Genomic DNA, 16,043 nt, shown 5'->3' with positions numbered 1-16,043 from the left:
ACCCAGCACCAGTGCTTTGACCTCATTAATGCTCCTGTTGCTGAATGGGAGAAAATCCCTGCAGCCAGGTTCCAAAGTCCAAGTGTAGAGGTTGTTACAACATGTTACAGCAATTTGCTGCTTTTCATTGTCTTATATTATAATAAAGTAAATATTTTTGGGTTTTTGGGTTGTTGGTCGGACAAAATAAGAAATTTAAAGACATCACGGTGGGCTCTAGGAAATTTTGACTGGCATTTTTTACAGTTTTCTGATCAAATGATGAATCGATATGTTGGTCGATAAATCGGTAATGAAATTAAAAGTTAGTTCAGCCCTATGTGAGTCCAATGCTTTTGACCCTATAGTGTCTATTTTGTGCTGCTGGCATGGAGTGAAATTTGCAGGTGTGTGGTGGTTTGTGTTTGTGTGTCCAAATCAAATCCTTTTTTTCACATCTCTCTCTGTCTCTCTTTTTCTCTCTCTCTCCTTTTCTCTCTGTCTTTCTCTCAGCCCAGGGGAAGAGCAGGAGGCAGAGTGTGTTGTTTTAGTGCTGGCGGGGGCGCTGGGGTGAGGAGGACAGTGACACGTGGAGCTGTCCTGTCAGACATACATTCACTGACCCTGCCACACACACACACTGAAGGAGCTCAACACACTCTGCCGTATAAACACATAAACGCGCGCGTGCACACACACACACACACACACACACACACACACACACACACAAATAGACACAGACAAAGCAAAATGAAAGCAAAACCACACTAAGGCTGAAGAATTCATACTTGACTAAAAAAAAAATAATCTGTTCAACCCTAAAGACAGAAAAATTAAAAATGAGAGACGTGCGTGATGCTGGAAGAAAAGTGGGACTGAACAAGATTTTCCTTGCTGCTGCTACCGCTGCTGACCAGAAGAGGGCAGCGTTTAGGATGTGTGCTGACTCGGGTTTTTGAACAGAACTTGCTGCATCAGGGAGCTGTGAGGAAGAAGGACTGAAAGTGGACATGATTCAAAGGAGAAGAAAGAGAGAGGAACCCTGTCGCTCTCTTTTGTGGTTTTTCTTTTTGTTTCGAACTATTGTTGTACATAAAGAGACTGAGCTGCAGAACTCTGCTTTTTCATAACACGCCTCAGCCTGAATCAAAACTCTGGATATTGCACCTCAGCCCTAGACCCTCGCCTAGCCTCTTTACCCTTTATTACATGATCTTTAAAAACAACACACAAACACAATCTCTCTCTCTCTCTCTCTCTCTCTTTCTCTCATTCTCTGTCTTTCTGTATCTCTCTTAAATACACAAACATACACACACACACACACACACACTTGGACGTTCACTCGAAAGTTAAGAGTGTGTAGATCATTGGAGTTTACAGAGATAAACTTTAGCACCTTATTGTCCAGTCGAGGTCAGGGTGGTTGTCATTACGTTACCTCATCAGTCACTCGAGCAGAGTAGGATGTAAAGTACACGCTAGATATTAGAGTGAAGAAGGATCAAAATAATAAACCAAAAAAATAAACAACAACTCACTAACCATAGGGAAAATGAGCAGAAGTATTGGAGACCACTACACTACAATTAAAAGCACTCTGCAACTTACAGACCAGTTGTAGACAATAATTACATTTGTCACACAATAACATGCTGTTAAGAACACTACGCTGTTCCAGACGCTCCTGTTCCAGTACACACGAAGGACAACATTGAAGGACAGAGAGGTAAAGGAAGTGTACAACTCCTCACCTGCTTATTCTTAGACACCCCCTTCCTCTTTTGCCTTGACTCAGAAGTTGTCCTGATTTGTTGTGTGGTGTACAGGTGTCGATGTTGACGTTCCCTTTGCACCTGATTTTACCTCTTTAGATCATGAGTAAACCATTCAACAACCCCACCTTCTCCTGCCCAACTCCATGTGCATTTGTTGTACTCTTTTTTTTTTTTTTTAATTTGTATATATGATCATACTTTTTACTTGTCAGAAGCAATGATAATTCCGGGATGCTGTTCTCAGTCTTTACTGTGTTCCCACTGGAACAGTTGGTGACTGCCTGGGGACATGTTGCACATTCCTTGAGCTCAGGACTTATTGCTAGTGTTGTTATGTGGATGCTGTGAGGTACAGCTGGTCTTGTATATGTCCCCCCCCCCCAGTAGAGCAGAGTACGTTGAACATGGCTTGAAATCCTTTGCAAAAGTTTCAAACTGTAGAAGAAGAAGAATTTCTCAGCATCAATCTGTCTGTCGTCTGTGTTATTCATTCTCTGTTAGTTTGACCATGATGTTGCTGTCAGAGCCCTCCTTACCCATGTCTCTACTTGTCATCTCTTTAAGCATGTTTGTGTACTAAACACGCCGATGTTTTCAGCTGGTATGTGAAATAGCTGCTGCTGGAAAAGGAATGCCTCCAGTTGGTTTAAATTTAGCATGGGACATCATATAACATATGATTTTTTTTTTTTCTTTTCCCCCACACCGAACACCACATTAACCTGTAATGGCTCCTTGGTGAATCTGACGACAGTACATTCAATAAAGATGATGACAATGACAGTATTCAGCAACATTGTGATGTGCTGCCAGCACTGGGACCAGATAGTTTCTGTGACAAATCTGACTCAGCCTCAAGGTATATAGTGCAGTAAAAACGTTTACGTAGCCTGTCTAACTGGGCACTAAAGCCTCTGATTATTTAGCAGGACCCGAGGCAAGCAGATGCACTGTTGTTTCCCACTGTTATTGTTACAGGCTGCCAGAAACAACAGGTAAATCCTCCAAGCACCAGGTGTTCAAGCACACAACTGTTTCACACACCAATCAGTTGACATGTCAACATGTACTGTATCTATGAGATGGCTAGAGGGTGTAGATTAGAGTCTCCTGCCCCTCAGGCACCGACCTCGGGTCACTTGTGCAGCTTCTTCTCGAAATGGATTCAGAAAAGGTGAAGTGATCCCATGTCTGTGCCTGTAAGAAGGACTACTTATTTACCCAGAGTGTGACAGTATGTAGCATGTACATAGATGATCCCTCACTCTGTATATACAAAAGTGTACAGGTTTGATACAGCTATTCACATTCTAGCTTTTTTTTTTTGTGCTTTTCTTTAATGAAAGTCATAGCAATATTTCTGTAATCAATAAAAAGCCAAGGTAATAGGATGAGTATGATTGCATTTGTGTTTATTTAGAGAGGGGGAAATGACTGTGAATGATCAAACTGTGAGACTTGACTAAACTGATGACAGGTTTTTCTTTGTTTTTTTGTTTTTGTTTTTGTTTTGCTGTTTAACATGCTTGGATCCAAAAGGCTGGAGTGAAGTATCAAGTTGCAAAGGAGTATAACACACTGATCATTTTTGATTTATATCAATGAAAGCCATAAAGGTGACAAAGGTCTGATTGTGTGCGATGGGTGTGTACCATGTTTGAGCACAGACCTTAAGAAGCAAAGGGGATGTGTACACCTAATAAAAAATAAAAAAATCATGTAAGTACTTTTTTTCTTGTCCTAAATCCTTTGAAAATATAATGCTATGAAGTGTGACAGATTCCAACATCAACTACATATACTGTATATGCCCGTTCAGTGACAGGCAATTACAAATACAATTTAAATTTCTTGACTTATTTTGCTTTTCAATGTTGGGATAAATATGTATCAACACGGAACAAATATTCTGCGAAAAGAACATTTTAAGGTCTGTCAAATTAGATTTATAACTTAAACTAGAATTCAAAAACTGCGCCTGCAATTACAGATTTTTATGTAGGCTCTGTCAACCAAATAAATATGTTTGTATGTGTTTTCACTGAAACGTACACTGCCTCTTAAACCAAATAATCCAGCCACTGACTGAAAGACCTAAGGAAGGAAAGCTAATTTTGCTCCTACTGTAGAGTAGATTTAAAGGCATCCATAAACAAAATAAACATGTTCATGCATATCATTCGTTTCAGAAAACCATAAGGGTCGTTTCATAGTTTGTAATTAACATAGCAAAGAGGTTGTTGTATAAATCTGTGTTTTTAATTTCTAAAATTTTGGATGTTGACACCCTGTGAATTTGCTACATCTACCACAATCCTCAAAGTGAGATAAAACAGTATTTTATCATCAGCAATATCCATGACAGAGAACACGACAAAGGTATTGACTTTATTGTCAGAATACATGAAAAGTTGTGACAGCTTCAGACAGACATGTCTGAGCACATAGGAAGTCGCATCTGATGATGGTTTCCTTCTTCCTTTTTCAAAGCTGCTTCAATATTTTTGTTTTTTAAACAGGACCATACAGAATTTATAGCATCCATCATTCCTAGCATCCATATCTCAGTCGTGGATAGATATTTTTAAGTTGTAAAATTAATCTTTCCTTGCATTCCAGTACAGAGGGGGATGGTTGAAAGTAATTCAGATGATTTGGTTCTTTGGGACTGAGACCATGGGCATTCATACATACTTTTATTCTTTTAAAGATTCTTAAGGTGGGACTTTTTGGCCCTTGTTGAGAGTGGCAACAGTGGTCTCACCCTCAGACATTTGTGGGTCTGAAGCCCACGGGTTCAATCCACACAGGACGGTAGGAACAGCGTATTCTCGAAACTGGAAACGCACACATACAGCACACATGGTTAGTACAGGGAAATGCACATGTATGATTATAGACTGTATGCCTGAATTCCTTTTCTGTTTTTGGTTGTGTGTGAATATAAATGTGCACAATGAAGGATTACCTGTCTGTTCATGAAAACGTATATGATGGGGTTGTAGACTGTGCTGCTTTTAGCCAAATAAACAGGTATGGTAGCGATAATGGGGTCAATATATAGACTGGAGTCTATGACGACAGCAGAGGCCATGGCGGCATATGGCAGCCAGGTGACTAGGAAGGCCACCACCATCACCACTACCATACGTGCCACCTGCACCTCCACACGATTTGTGCTGCCAGCCTCCGATACCTGCAGCTTGGTCACCTAGGACATCAAGATACAAGCAAAAGGCTTAATCATGATATCGATATAATCAACAAAAATATACTGTGTCCGGCCATTGTCAATCGCTCACCTGACGAAGGGTCCACAAGAGTCTTGAGTAGGACACCATGATGATGGAGAAGGGCACAGCAAAGCAAAGGAAAAAGTATATGATGATGTAGGACATGTTCCCAGTATCCCGGCTGTACCAGTTAGGGGCGCAGGAAGTCTTCACTCCCTCCAGCTCGTAACTTCCCCAACCAAACAGAGGTGGAGTGTTCCAAACAAACGACCACACCCAGGACAGCGCCACTCCGGCAACTGCGTGTCTGAAGACGAGAGAGATGGTGTGATGCGTTCTGGTCGAACAATCAGGTTTCGTACTCTGTGTGATGCAGCCAAGTGAGATCTTGATGGGTAATACCTGGTCTGAAACAGCACAGCACCCATGGGATAACACACGACTATGTAGCGTTCAACAGAAATGACTCCTATTGTACACAGACTTGCGATACCTGGAAGAAAAGAAAGAAGACGAAATTTTGCTTTGACTTAAGTAAAGGATTTGTTTACTTCTTCCACCACTGGAAGCGCAAATTAAATCATACCAAGTTGTAAGTAAAACTCTGAAAACTGGCTCTGATTTGGCTCACCAAAAAAGGCAACAGCAAAGCCCTCTAACACACAGCCCACGCGTCCCAGGCTGAAGTATCCCATGGCACTGGTTACTGTGGTGGGCAGACCTCCAAACACAGCACAGCCCAGGTCACATATGGCCAGGTTAACCAGGGCGTAGCTGAGTGGCTGCCTTAGTTGTCTGTGCCTCACTGTCACCACGATCACTAGGACATTGAGGATGATCCCCGCTATAGAAAACACACCCATGATAACGGCCAGTACTGTGTAGCCAGTCTGAGAGAGGAGCTCTGTGTTGACCGAGCTGTGAGACGATGAGTTTCCTTGGATGGCAGCCGTCTCCATTTTGCTTAGTGTAGATTAAGTCAGGGATTGATGGCAGCGGGGGTAACACAGTGGGACTGCTTGCTGATGCCACAAACTGCTTCCTTGGTAAGAGTGGTAAGTGTCAGGGGTCCATCAGAAGTTCGAAACAAATCCAGCTCAAATCCAAAATGTCCACAGGTCAAAAATAACAGGTTCACAAGATATAAAACAAAACAAAAGTGATAATGGGCAGGCCAGGCGCTTATCTACGGATGCTGCATGTTTGCTGTTCTGGTGCAGCTCAGAAGAAGAGATGAGGATGGATCTCTCTTAATAAGCCCAGTAAGAGGAAAGAGGCTCTGGATCATGACATTTAATTCCTGAAAAGCAAATCCGAAGATCCGGATTGTGAAGAAAATAATTCTGGCTAAAATCCTGTAAGACTGCACTTTCCATGATTGCTGGGTTTACAGCTGCCCCTGAGTAATGAAGCAGGGGCTCAGTAACAATATGGGTTTTAGGATCAGAGTTAAACGGACATCTGCCAGTTAAGGGCACAGAAGCAGCATTATATCTTGTGAATATAACACATTTTTATATGCACTGAACTACTCAGCATGTAGAGGCTTAGCATTAATTCTGTGTAGCACGGCTTACACAGGCACATACAGTCTGTCAGCCGAACAAACAAAACAGGGTCACTGGCAACTGTTTGTCTTTGTAGGTCTTTAATCTTTAATTAATTGGGAAGACCCTCTACAAGACCACTTCTGAAAAACACCTGTGTGAACCCCCTGGGCTTAAGAACAACCACGAAAACAAACAAAACCAGCACAAAGAGACAAATATGACCAGAAACGGATGCAAAACGACTACAAATACACACGAAAAACGACAAAGAGCCGAAATGACCACAAAGAGACACTCTTTCAGTCTGGGTGTTTTACTAGTATGTAGGAGGGGTGAGGGGCCTTTTACATGTTTGTGCCCAGGGGCCCATTTTCGCATAATTCGCCCATGGGTTTACAAGTTTCTAAATTCCCCTGGTGATCTTCTTTGGCTCCAGGAGAAGAAGGAGGAACAGTTTCAAATCTTCCCATCTAACTGTATTCACAGCTCAGAAAAATACACACAGATTAGTCCCCCTCCCGGCCACTGGAGGGCGGTAAAGGCGCAGGTCTGCCGCAGCTCCGAGGCGCTTTTAAGCGGCTGAGTATGATCACCGGCTGTAAACGGTTCAGCCAACATGGCGTCCTCGGGGAAGAAAGCGGCGCACGACATAGAAACTCGGAAGCGTACCGACGATGTGCTTTTGTCGGAGGGCATCGACTTCGGCTCCCTGCTGCTGTCTCAGGCCGTGCTGGACGGACTGTCCGCCGCAGGCTTCCGGAAGCCCTCCCCGATCCAGCTCAAGGCCATCCCGCTGGGCCGCTGCGGGCTCGGTGGGTTCATAAAACTCTCTCTCTCTCTCTCTGTGTGTGTGTGTGAGAGAGAGGAACAGACAGCGTTTTAGTGCACGGATGTCTGTGTAGCAGCACAAAACCGGTTGACTGACTGCATATGCAGATGTGATGTAGCGCTCACCTGTAATGTAGATGTTATCTTACAGCTCCATTTCATACAGATACATGTCAGACGAAAGTCAGACGGAGACCCAGCCCACTAGTGTGCCCTCCTGTTGTTATTGATAGCCGGATGGTGGCCTGCCTGCTAGCTCCAGCTTGTAGCCCATGTGTTTCCATTGCACGAGTCACGCAGCTAAACCTTCTTTAAAAGAAGAAATAAATAACCGGAGATCTTTGGAAAACCCAGAGGGTTGGCAACACTTACTGGTATTTTAAAGGTATTTCCCAAAATCCTCAGAGTCATCTAAACATCTGGATCAAAGTTAGTCTGTCCTCCTGAAGGATTAAAAAAAAAAAAAACAAACATCTTACGTTTCCCAAGTTGCAGCTTTCTCCCAGAAATTGACATCTCCTTGCTGGCTTTGTACAACACAAGAACATTATATTGACATTATTTTCTAAGTGACACAAAATGTAGACAAATATAACTGGCAATATGACTTTTTAACTCGTAGTTTCACATTGTACAAATGGAGCATGGACATATGCTATTTCCAGTTATCATCTTTGTTAAGATTAGGAAATTGTGCCCAACCTGGAAAATGGGTTTGAAAAAATGGGTCTTTTTTTTTTTTTTTAAATCTTGCAGTGGATGAAGTATTTCAACATCTAGATTTCTATACATGTCTCTGAGGATTCTGGAAATACTTTCTGAGCAGTGGTAATAGTTAGAGTAAAATTGCCTTCTGGGTTTTTCCAAAGATCACAGGGAATTTATTGTCCAGGAAAACAACAACAACAACAGAAGAAGAGACTGATCCTTAATTTCTCAATCCCAACAATGAATAATTTAAAATTTAGAACGAGAACAGACTTGCTATGAGGTTCATAATGAAATGACTGACGGCGGAGGAAAGTGTCATCCCCACCACTGCTATATAATCTAAATTAGAGCTGAATTGATTACTCAATTAATGATTTGTTTCAGTCATTTTTCAACCAAAAAAGGCCAAACGTGATGGTTTGAGTTGTTTTTTTTTTTTTTCAAACACGTGAGGAGTTCTAGCTTTTCTTTGTTATATACATATGTCAGCAGATGAAGTATTCTGGGATTTTGGACTGCTGGTTGAGGAAAACCAGCAATCTGAATAAATTGCCTTGCCCTCTGGGAGTTTATGATGTGCATTCACTTTTTATTTTTTTATTTTTTGAGGAAATGATCAACAGATTAATTGATACTGAAAATAGTCAGTAGTTGCAGCCCTGGTCTAGACTGTTGTGTGACATTACAGGAGTGTTGAGGGATGAGTGTCAGTCTTATTCTGTTAAGCCTCTCTGAACAGTTGCTTATAGTGATTAGATTAGCAGGCAATGAATCAATTTTCTCCTCAGTGGAAATAATTGCAGAGAAAACCACAAGGAGGGATATGACTGTTTTACCGTGGCCGGACATGAATACTGGAGAAAAACAAAATGAAGAAATTGTTCTCTCAAGATTGAATATTTGTGTTCATGTAAATATATTCTGTTCTAGTGTCTGGCATTAAACATTTTCCGATTAAATTGAACCAACAATCTAATCCTTAAAAGCTGTGAAAATAATTTTTTATTTTATTTTCATGTGCCCATCTTTCCAGTGTATACAGACTACAATCAATGATTCACTGATACCAGATAAGATGGACTGGCTTATGCAAAGCTAGAGATGTCAGTCTTTTGTCTTAATAATCTGTATATTATCCATGTCATGTTAAAGGGTCGGTTGACAGATGACAACTCACCACCTATTCCTAACTCACGCCCTCTGTGGTATCTCGGCATGCAGATAGTTTAGGTTTAATCCAGGTTTTGAGAGATCCATCAGTCAGATTTCTGCCATCACCCTAATACACTTTTTTTCAGTAAAGTAGTTTTAGTAAAATGTTTGACAGTGGAAGTATGGGGTGAAAAAAGAGAGAAACGACTAGATTCCACTAGAAGTGAGTGAGAATTTTTTTTTATTTTTTATGATTTGGGTGAAATGACCCTTAACTTTTCTCTTTATGCAATGATATGAAGCCCTGAATTAAAATGTAAAAGTGTAAAAATGAATATAAAGATTTATACTTAACATTTCAGCAAAAAAAAAAGTTATTTCTTTTCAGATTCCAGTTTAATTATTTAACTCGCAGTGTTATTTCTTTAATGTATTCAGTTACATTTTTGACTTCTGACAGCCTTTCACGACATTTTGTCAGGTTTTGGGCTCCATACAGTACAACGAAGGCTAAAGTGATGACCACCTCCCCATGTTTCTAAATAATTCATTCATGAACAAAATAGTTTTGTTGTACTCGATTATTTTACTTTAAGACTAACTGCATTCAAATGTGAAAATGCCTCCAGATCTTCACGACCAGATAAAATGATTTATTCTGACACAGTTCATTTTTCTAGCAGGTCGTCTGTGTCGTGCAAAAGCGGTCGCCTACAGCTGTGAAGCAGAGAGCACTTAATCTTCGTGCACTTGAAGTAAACACCTGTGATTGGTCATACAGTTTAACTGTTGATAGGAGGCACTTGATTGGATGCAGCAGATTAGGCACTCGAGACACGAAGCACCAATATTGCACCCAATCAAGTTTAATTAACGTTGGAAGTCAAAGTTATGATCCCGATTATTCTGACTTATTGTGCAGCCCTACATTGTCCATCTGCTGTTTCAGATTTGATTGTACAGGCCAAGTCTGGCACGGGAAAGACGTGCGTGTTCTGCACTATCGCCCTGGACTCTCTGGTCCTGGAGAATCCTGCAACTCAGGTGAGTGGATCTGCTCCACAGTAGAGATCAAGATGATTAGTGGAATATTGAGAAATGTTTCTTTCCCACTGTATATGTTTGACTCTATATATGAATGTGTGTATTCCTTTGGGAGGTGGGGATGGATGAATGCAGGTTTAGCTGGAGTTTAAGATCCACAATTGCTATTCTGTTTTTAACTACCTCACTTTTTATAATTGCAGATAGGTAATAAATTATAAGCCTTTAGGTAACTGCAAATTGCTAAAGAGAAAAGTCCTCAGAGGGGTAAACAAAAGTTTTATTTTGTAGTATACCACTCTGCCCATTTTTTACCAACAACAGATGGTCATGAGTTGTAATCACTTTGGTTTTGGGGGGTCTTAATCTGATGAGTTTAAGCTGCTCAGTGTAACAAGTATGGATGAAAAAGGACAGTTATTGACAAAGGAGACGTACGCCTGGTGTTGTCGATGATCTGGCTGCATTCAAATGCAATGTAATCTTATCAGCTGTGGGGTCTTACTCAGTGGGAACCTACCAGCACCTGTCTGTCTTTAATCTGCTTCCAGTCAAATGTAAGTGGTTGCTGACATCTAACTTTGTTCACAAACAACCCGTCTTTCCCCCTCCTGCAGGCTCTTGTGTTGGCGCCTACACGTGAGATAGCGGTGCAGATCCACTCAGTATTGATGGCCATAGGCTGTGCCATGGAGGGCCTGGAGTGCCATGTTTTTATCGGGGGCAGGCCTGTGAGTCAGGACAAACCCCATCTGAAGAAGTGCCATGTGGCTGTGGGCTCACCTGGTAAGAGGCCAGTGGAATATTAAGAGAGGCATAACCGCCATGCTGTTATTTGTGTTTTGTAACCGTGTTTCTGGTTATTAACACAGGTCGTATCAAGCAGCTTATCGAGCTGGGCATGTTGTCCACTGCCAGCATCAGACTGTTTGTTCTGGATGAGGCAGACAAGCTGCTGGAGGAGGGCAGCTTCCAGGAACAGATAAAGTGAGATGGACAGAACCGTCTATAATCATACTCATGTTAAATGATATGGCAGCAGGCTGGTGTATCGAGTATAAGTCACTATTTAACCAGAGTACTTAGACTTAAGCCTCTTATAACAAATTAGCATGAATGAAATACTGCGTAATACAGTTATGCACATTTTCATACCCACACGTGCTGAAACTCTCCCCTGCTTGTCACTCCTCTTCAGCTGGATCTTCTCCTCTCTGCCTGTGAACAAACAGATGCTTGCGCTCTCTGCCACCTACCCAGAATCCCTCGCGCAGCACCTTACCCGCTACATGAGAGAGCCCACCTTTGTTAGACTCAATCCCAGTGACATGGGCCTCAAAGGTAAGACCCCTTTTTCATGGTCAGTATTGCTGCTATCACTGCCGCATAAAGCCGAGACAAAAACCTAATTTGTAGGGTGAAAGTGTTACTTTGTATGAGGCCAATTACCTGACCCATCAACTATGTCTAGTTTACATCTGCAAACTGTTCATTGCCAACAATTAACTATGGTCCTGGGTAAGAGAGACTCCTCAAAATAAGTTTCCTTTTTTTTTCCTTGTGTACAAAATGAATGCTGGAAAAAGACTTCTTAGATAAAGAAAACGGGCCTTGATATTCATAGATGTCAGGTGCTGTGTATACTCATAGTTATACTTGAATTAATATTCTCTGTATGTTGTCCTTGGGTAACACCCCCCCCCCCCTGCCCCGCCAGGTCTGAAGCAGTATTACAAGCTGGTGCAGTCACATCCGTTACCTCACAAGGTTTTCGAGGAGAAGGTGCAGCACTTACTAGAGCTGTTCAGTAAAATCCCATTCAACCAGGCCCTAGTGTTTTCCAACCTACACACAAGGTAAAGCAATATTTTACTGCCCAGCCTCCTCTTCATAGGTGCTGCTGAGTGTGTATATCTGGAAATTGATGGTTGGGTCTTGGAGAAAACGGTTTAATGAAATGATGCTGGATTTGCTCCCGCAGGGCGCAGCACCTGGCCGACATCCTCTCCTCCAAAGGCTTACCTGCTGTTTGTATCTCAGGTGAGGTGGGCTGTGAAAACACTCGAGCCCTGTATTATTTTAAATTAAATGGGAGATATTTGATACTTTTCTGTCCTGTGTTAAACTGTAAATTGGCTACTACTTTTTTTTTTTCTCCTTTCTTTCTTTAAACTGTTAGAAAGGCACTGCTTTCGGGTCATGTTTCTTATCATAAGCCATTGTCATTATTTTTGACATCTCAGACTTAAAAATGTTTTTGTTTAAGAGAATAATTGATTTCAAATAATCTTGAAGCCATCATTGATGTGAATTAGTTACGGCTGCAACTATTATTTTCATTATCGATTTAATCTGAAAATTATTTTCTTGATTTTAATAGTGGGGAAAATATTGTCATAAAAATGTCCATCGCAGTTTCCTTAAGCTCAGTGTGATTTGGTCAAATTACTTGTTTTGTCTGAAACTGCAACCCCTAAATATACTAAGTTAATTATCACATAAGACAAAGAAAATCAGCAAACTCTCACATTTGAGAAGCTGGAACCACAGAATGTTTGGCATTTTTCCTGGGAAGAAACAAAGTAATTTCATTACCAAAAAACTTGATTTTGATTCGCTGATATTTTACTGGCGATCTACCTGATTGTTTCAGCTCTAGAATTTGTCTTTGTCAATTTTTCCCTTCTGTGAAAGAGAGAGCAAGCGTAGGCTTTGTATCATTGGCTGTCTTAGCAGAGTTGAATTCACTTGATCTGATTGAATGTGACGGTGTGTGACGACCGGTACAGGTGGTCTGAGTCAGGACCAGAGACTGGAGGCGATGTCAAAACTGAAGCAGTACCAATGCAGGGTGCTCATCTCCACTGACCTGGTGAGAGACACACATCTTTCATTGCACTGGTTTCCATCTGTCACCCATCACTTGCCTTCTTGTCTGTACGTATCTCCTACAAATGTTACACCAGCCTCGGTGGCTTGGGTTGATCAGCTTCTGTGCTTTTAATCCTGGTTGTTTTCTCTCTCTCTTTCTCCTTTTCTCCTCGTCAGACCTCCAGAGGCATAGATGCAGAGAAGGTCAACTTGGTGATAAACCTGGACGTACCGCAGGACTGGGAAACCTACATGCACAGAATTGGGCGGGCGGGACGCTTCGGTTAGTCTGCGGCAGTAGAAATCGGAGGCCGCCGCAAGCAGTGTTGTTTTTGATATTCAGCATTTTCACCTTTTCCACATTGCCCAGGCAGGCAGCCCAGGTGGCTGATGACACTGCAGGCGGACAGATTGTCTGTAGAGAAGTTGCATCTTTTATTGCAGAGTCTGTCCTCAGTTTTGATCACATTTTGGGGGAGAGACATGTTGTTTTCAGGTTCACCCTCTTGCTTGACTCCAAACCCAAACTAAAATAGCTTCAGGGTGATTATTACTTACAGTTAAAAAAAGAGAAGAGAGACTGCTTCGTTGTGCCGCATTCATTCATCCTTATTCAGTAGGTAGATTTTTGAAAAGAGCATATTTTTTCATTTTCAAAATTTTCTTAAAATTGCCAAGTTTAAAAAAAACCCCCCAAACTATCATATACCAACAGACAAGTTGCCAGTTCAGTGTTGCAGTCTGTGATGAAATCAGTTTCTCTCCTGGTATGTTGCTCTGAATTAGACTTGATTTGCTTGACCACTTGCCTTCTCTCTCTGACTGTGTTAAACACCATTTTGAAGATTAGCTCTAGTCTCTGAAGTATTGTTTGACCCACCTCGCAAGGTCAATAGCTTCCTAATCATGTGCATTTGATTATAATTATCTTGACTTGACTTGTGTGTTGTCTCGAAAACGGAAGGTAAGTCAATCTTGGCTCGCGCACAGTGTTCGTGCGCTCACAAACCCTCTTTTATCCCTTCCTGTTATGTGAATGGGTTCTCATTAGGATTACATCTTGTTTGTAGGCACTCAGGGGCTGGCTGTGACCTACTGTTGCCATGGTGAGGAGGAGAACAAGATGATGGCCATTGCTCAAAAGTGCGGCCTGAATTTGTCCGCATTGCCATGTAAGTCCCGTCCACATTTCTTTTGAGGAGTTTCACATGCAGCACGTATCTCTTTCCCCTTCTTTAAAAAAAAAAAAAAAAAAGCCTTTAGTTTAATGTTAATGTGGGGAAATTAGTTCCGGTCTCATCTGTCTTCTGTCCTTTTAGCCACCATAGAGCCTGGGCTGATGGACGAGCCATGTGACTGGGATGTGTGCACTGAGGCTTCAGCTCCAGGCTCCTTATCCCAGCTCGTCTCCAGGACGGAGAAGAAGCGGCGCTCCAAGGCCGACGTGCCTGCAGCTGCCTCCATCACAGACCAAGCTGTCGAGCACAGTGGACCGACAAAGCGGGAGAAGACCCCTCCGACACCTGGGAGAGAAGCACAGAGCGAAGGGAATGCTAGAAAAGCATCTCCTGCTAGTCCTGCTCAGTCGGTGCAGACTCGAAAACAGCTGCAAGACGCTCTACCGAAGATCCCTCCTCTCAGCTCGTTCAAGAGTTGCGGGTCCAGGTTTATGACTTTTGAGGAAGCTGAGCGGGACTTCCACAGCTTCATTACCACAGGTTTGGGGAGATCAGTGGAGGTCATCAGGGAGTTCAGAGGTCAAGACGACGACGCCGAAGCATGATGATGATGATGATGATGATGATGATGATGATGATGATGATGATGATGATGATGATGATGATGATGATGATGATGATGATGATGATGATGATGATGATGATGATGATGATGATGATGATGATGATGATGATGATGATGATGATGATGATGATGATGATGATGATGATGATGATGATGATGATGATGATGATGATGATGATGATGATGATGATGATGATGATGATGATGATGATGATGATGATGATGATGATGATGATGATGATGATGATGATGATGATGATGATGATGATGATGATGATGATGATGATGATGATGATGATGATGATGATGATGATGATGATGATGATGATGATGATGATGATGATGATGATGATGATGATGATGATGATGATGATGATGATGATGATGATGATGATGATGATGATGATGATGATGATGATGATGATGATGATGATGATGATGATGATGATGATGATGATGATGATGATGATGATGATGATGATGATGATGATGATGATGATGATGATGATGATGATGATGATGATGATGATGATGATGATGATGATGATGATGATGATGATGATGATGATGATGATGATGATGATGATGATGACGATGATGATGATGATGATGATGAAGGAAAGGAGTGGAGCACTGAAATTTATTGGAGAGCCTGCTACAAAGCCTGGAAGGATTACTACGCCTCCTTGTCTCCTTTTCAAGAGCAAGGTTACCAAAGCTACTACAGCGTGGCTCACAACTGGATGGCGGCTTATCGTATGAATGCTGTCTACATGGAGGAACTCATGAAATACTGACTTGTCTATACCAATATCGGGATTTCTAATTCTGCTGTTTCCTTGTGGGGTAATGTGTGCGCACAGTGACGTCTAACATTTCCCTTTATTAAAAAAAAAAAAAATTGGGAGTGCAGGACTTGTACACGTTTTTGCACTTCTGGTCGAACACACTGCTTAAATTTTGAGTGCGTATTTTTCCCCAAATCCGTGCCATGTACTGTGTGTCACAATTACTTTTCTAATAAATGACCAGCATGTATTCCAAACCCCTTTTTTCTCTTCTGGCTCTACACATTCACAAGCTACCACACT

At 41.8% G+C, this 16,043-nt stretch overlaps 3 protein-coding genes across 9 annotated transcripts in view; 2 read left to right on the top strand and 1 right to left on the bottom strand.

Moving 5' to 3' along the window:
* The window catches only part of LOC120803644 (cyclin-dependent kinase 17-like), a 37,216-nt gene extending 35,280 nt beyond the window's left edge, over positions 1 to 1,936 (top strand). For all 7 annotated transcript variants that reach the window (XM_040152328.1, XM_040152334.1, XM_040152331.1 and 4 more), the window contains one exon: positions 493 to 1,936. Coding sequence is in view for 3 of the 7 variants with exons in the window: in XM_040152334.1 (XP_040008268.1) it covers positions 493 to 530 (38 nt within the window). In the remaining 4 variants the exon portion in view is untranslated. The remainder of the gene's footprint in view (positions 1 to 492) is intronic.
* A 2,233-nt stretch (positions 1,937 to 4,169) lies between these two features.
* On the bottom strand, positions 4,170 to 6,044 carry parapinopsina (parapinopsin a). The gene is made up of 5 exons (XM_040152488.1): positions 5,625 to 6,044; positions 5,396 to 5,486; positions 5,063 to 5,300; positions 4,729 to 4,971; positions 4,170 to 4,597 (listed from the first exon to the last, which is right to left on the bottom strand). The coding sequence occupies exons 1-5, from the start codon at positions 5,950 to 5,952 to the stop codon at positions 4,475 to 4,477; spliced, it is 1,023 nt and encodes a 340-aa protein (XP_040008422.1). The 5' UTR covers positions 5,953 to 6,044; the 3' UTR covers positions 4,170 to 4,474.
* Positions 6,045 to 7,115: 1,071 nt separating this feature from the next.
* ddx20 (DEAD (Asp-Glu-Ala-Asp) box polypeptide 20) lies at positions 7,116 to 15,997 on the top strand. Its single transcript, XM_040151632.1, has 12 exons — positions 7,116 to 7,355; positions 10,184 to 10,278; positions 10,896 to 11,064; positions 11,151 to 11,265; positions 11,477 to 11,619; positions 11,996 to 12,134; positions 12,260 to 12,318; positions 13,068 to 13,150; positions 13,327 to 13,432; positions 14,220 to 14,321; positions 14,469 to 14,926; positions 15,537 to 15,997. Exons 1-12 carry the CDS (start codon positions 7,160 to 7,162, stop codon positions 15,747 to 15,749), a joined length of 1,878 nt encoding a protein of 625 aa, XP_040007566.1. The 5' UTR covers positions 7,116 to 7,159; the 3' UTR covers positions 15,750 to 15,997.
* Positions 15,998 to 16,043: the final 46 nt, after the last annotated feature.

The sequence above is a fragment of the Xiphias gladius genome, chromosome 18 (assembly GCF_016859285.1).
Source record: "Xiphias gladius isolate SHS-SW01 ecotype Sanya breed wild chromosome 18, ASM1685928v1, whole genome shotgun sequence".
Classification (NCBI taxonomy): domain Eukaryota; kingdom Metazoa; phylum Chordata; class Actinopteri; order Istiophoriformes; family Xiphiidae; genus Xiphias; species Xiphias gladius.
The sequence above is the reverse complement of the archived record's forward strand: the minus strand, read 5'-3'. Positions and strand labels throughout refer to the sequence as shown.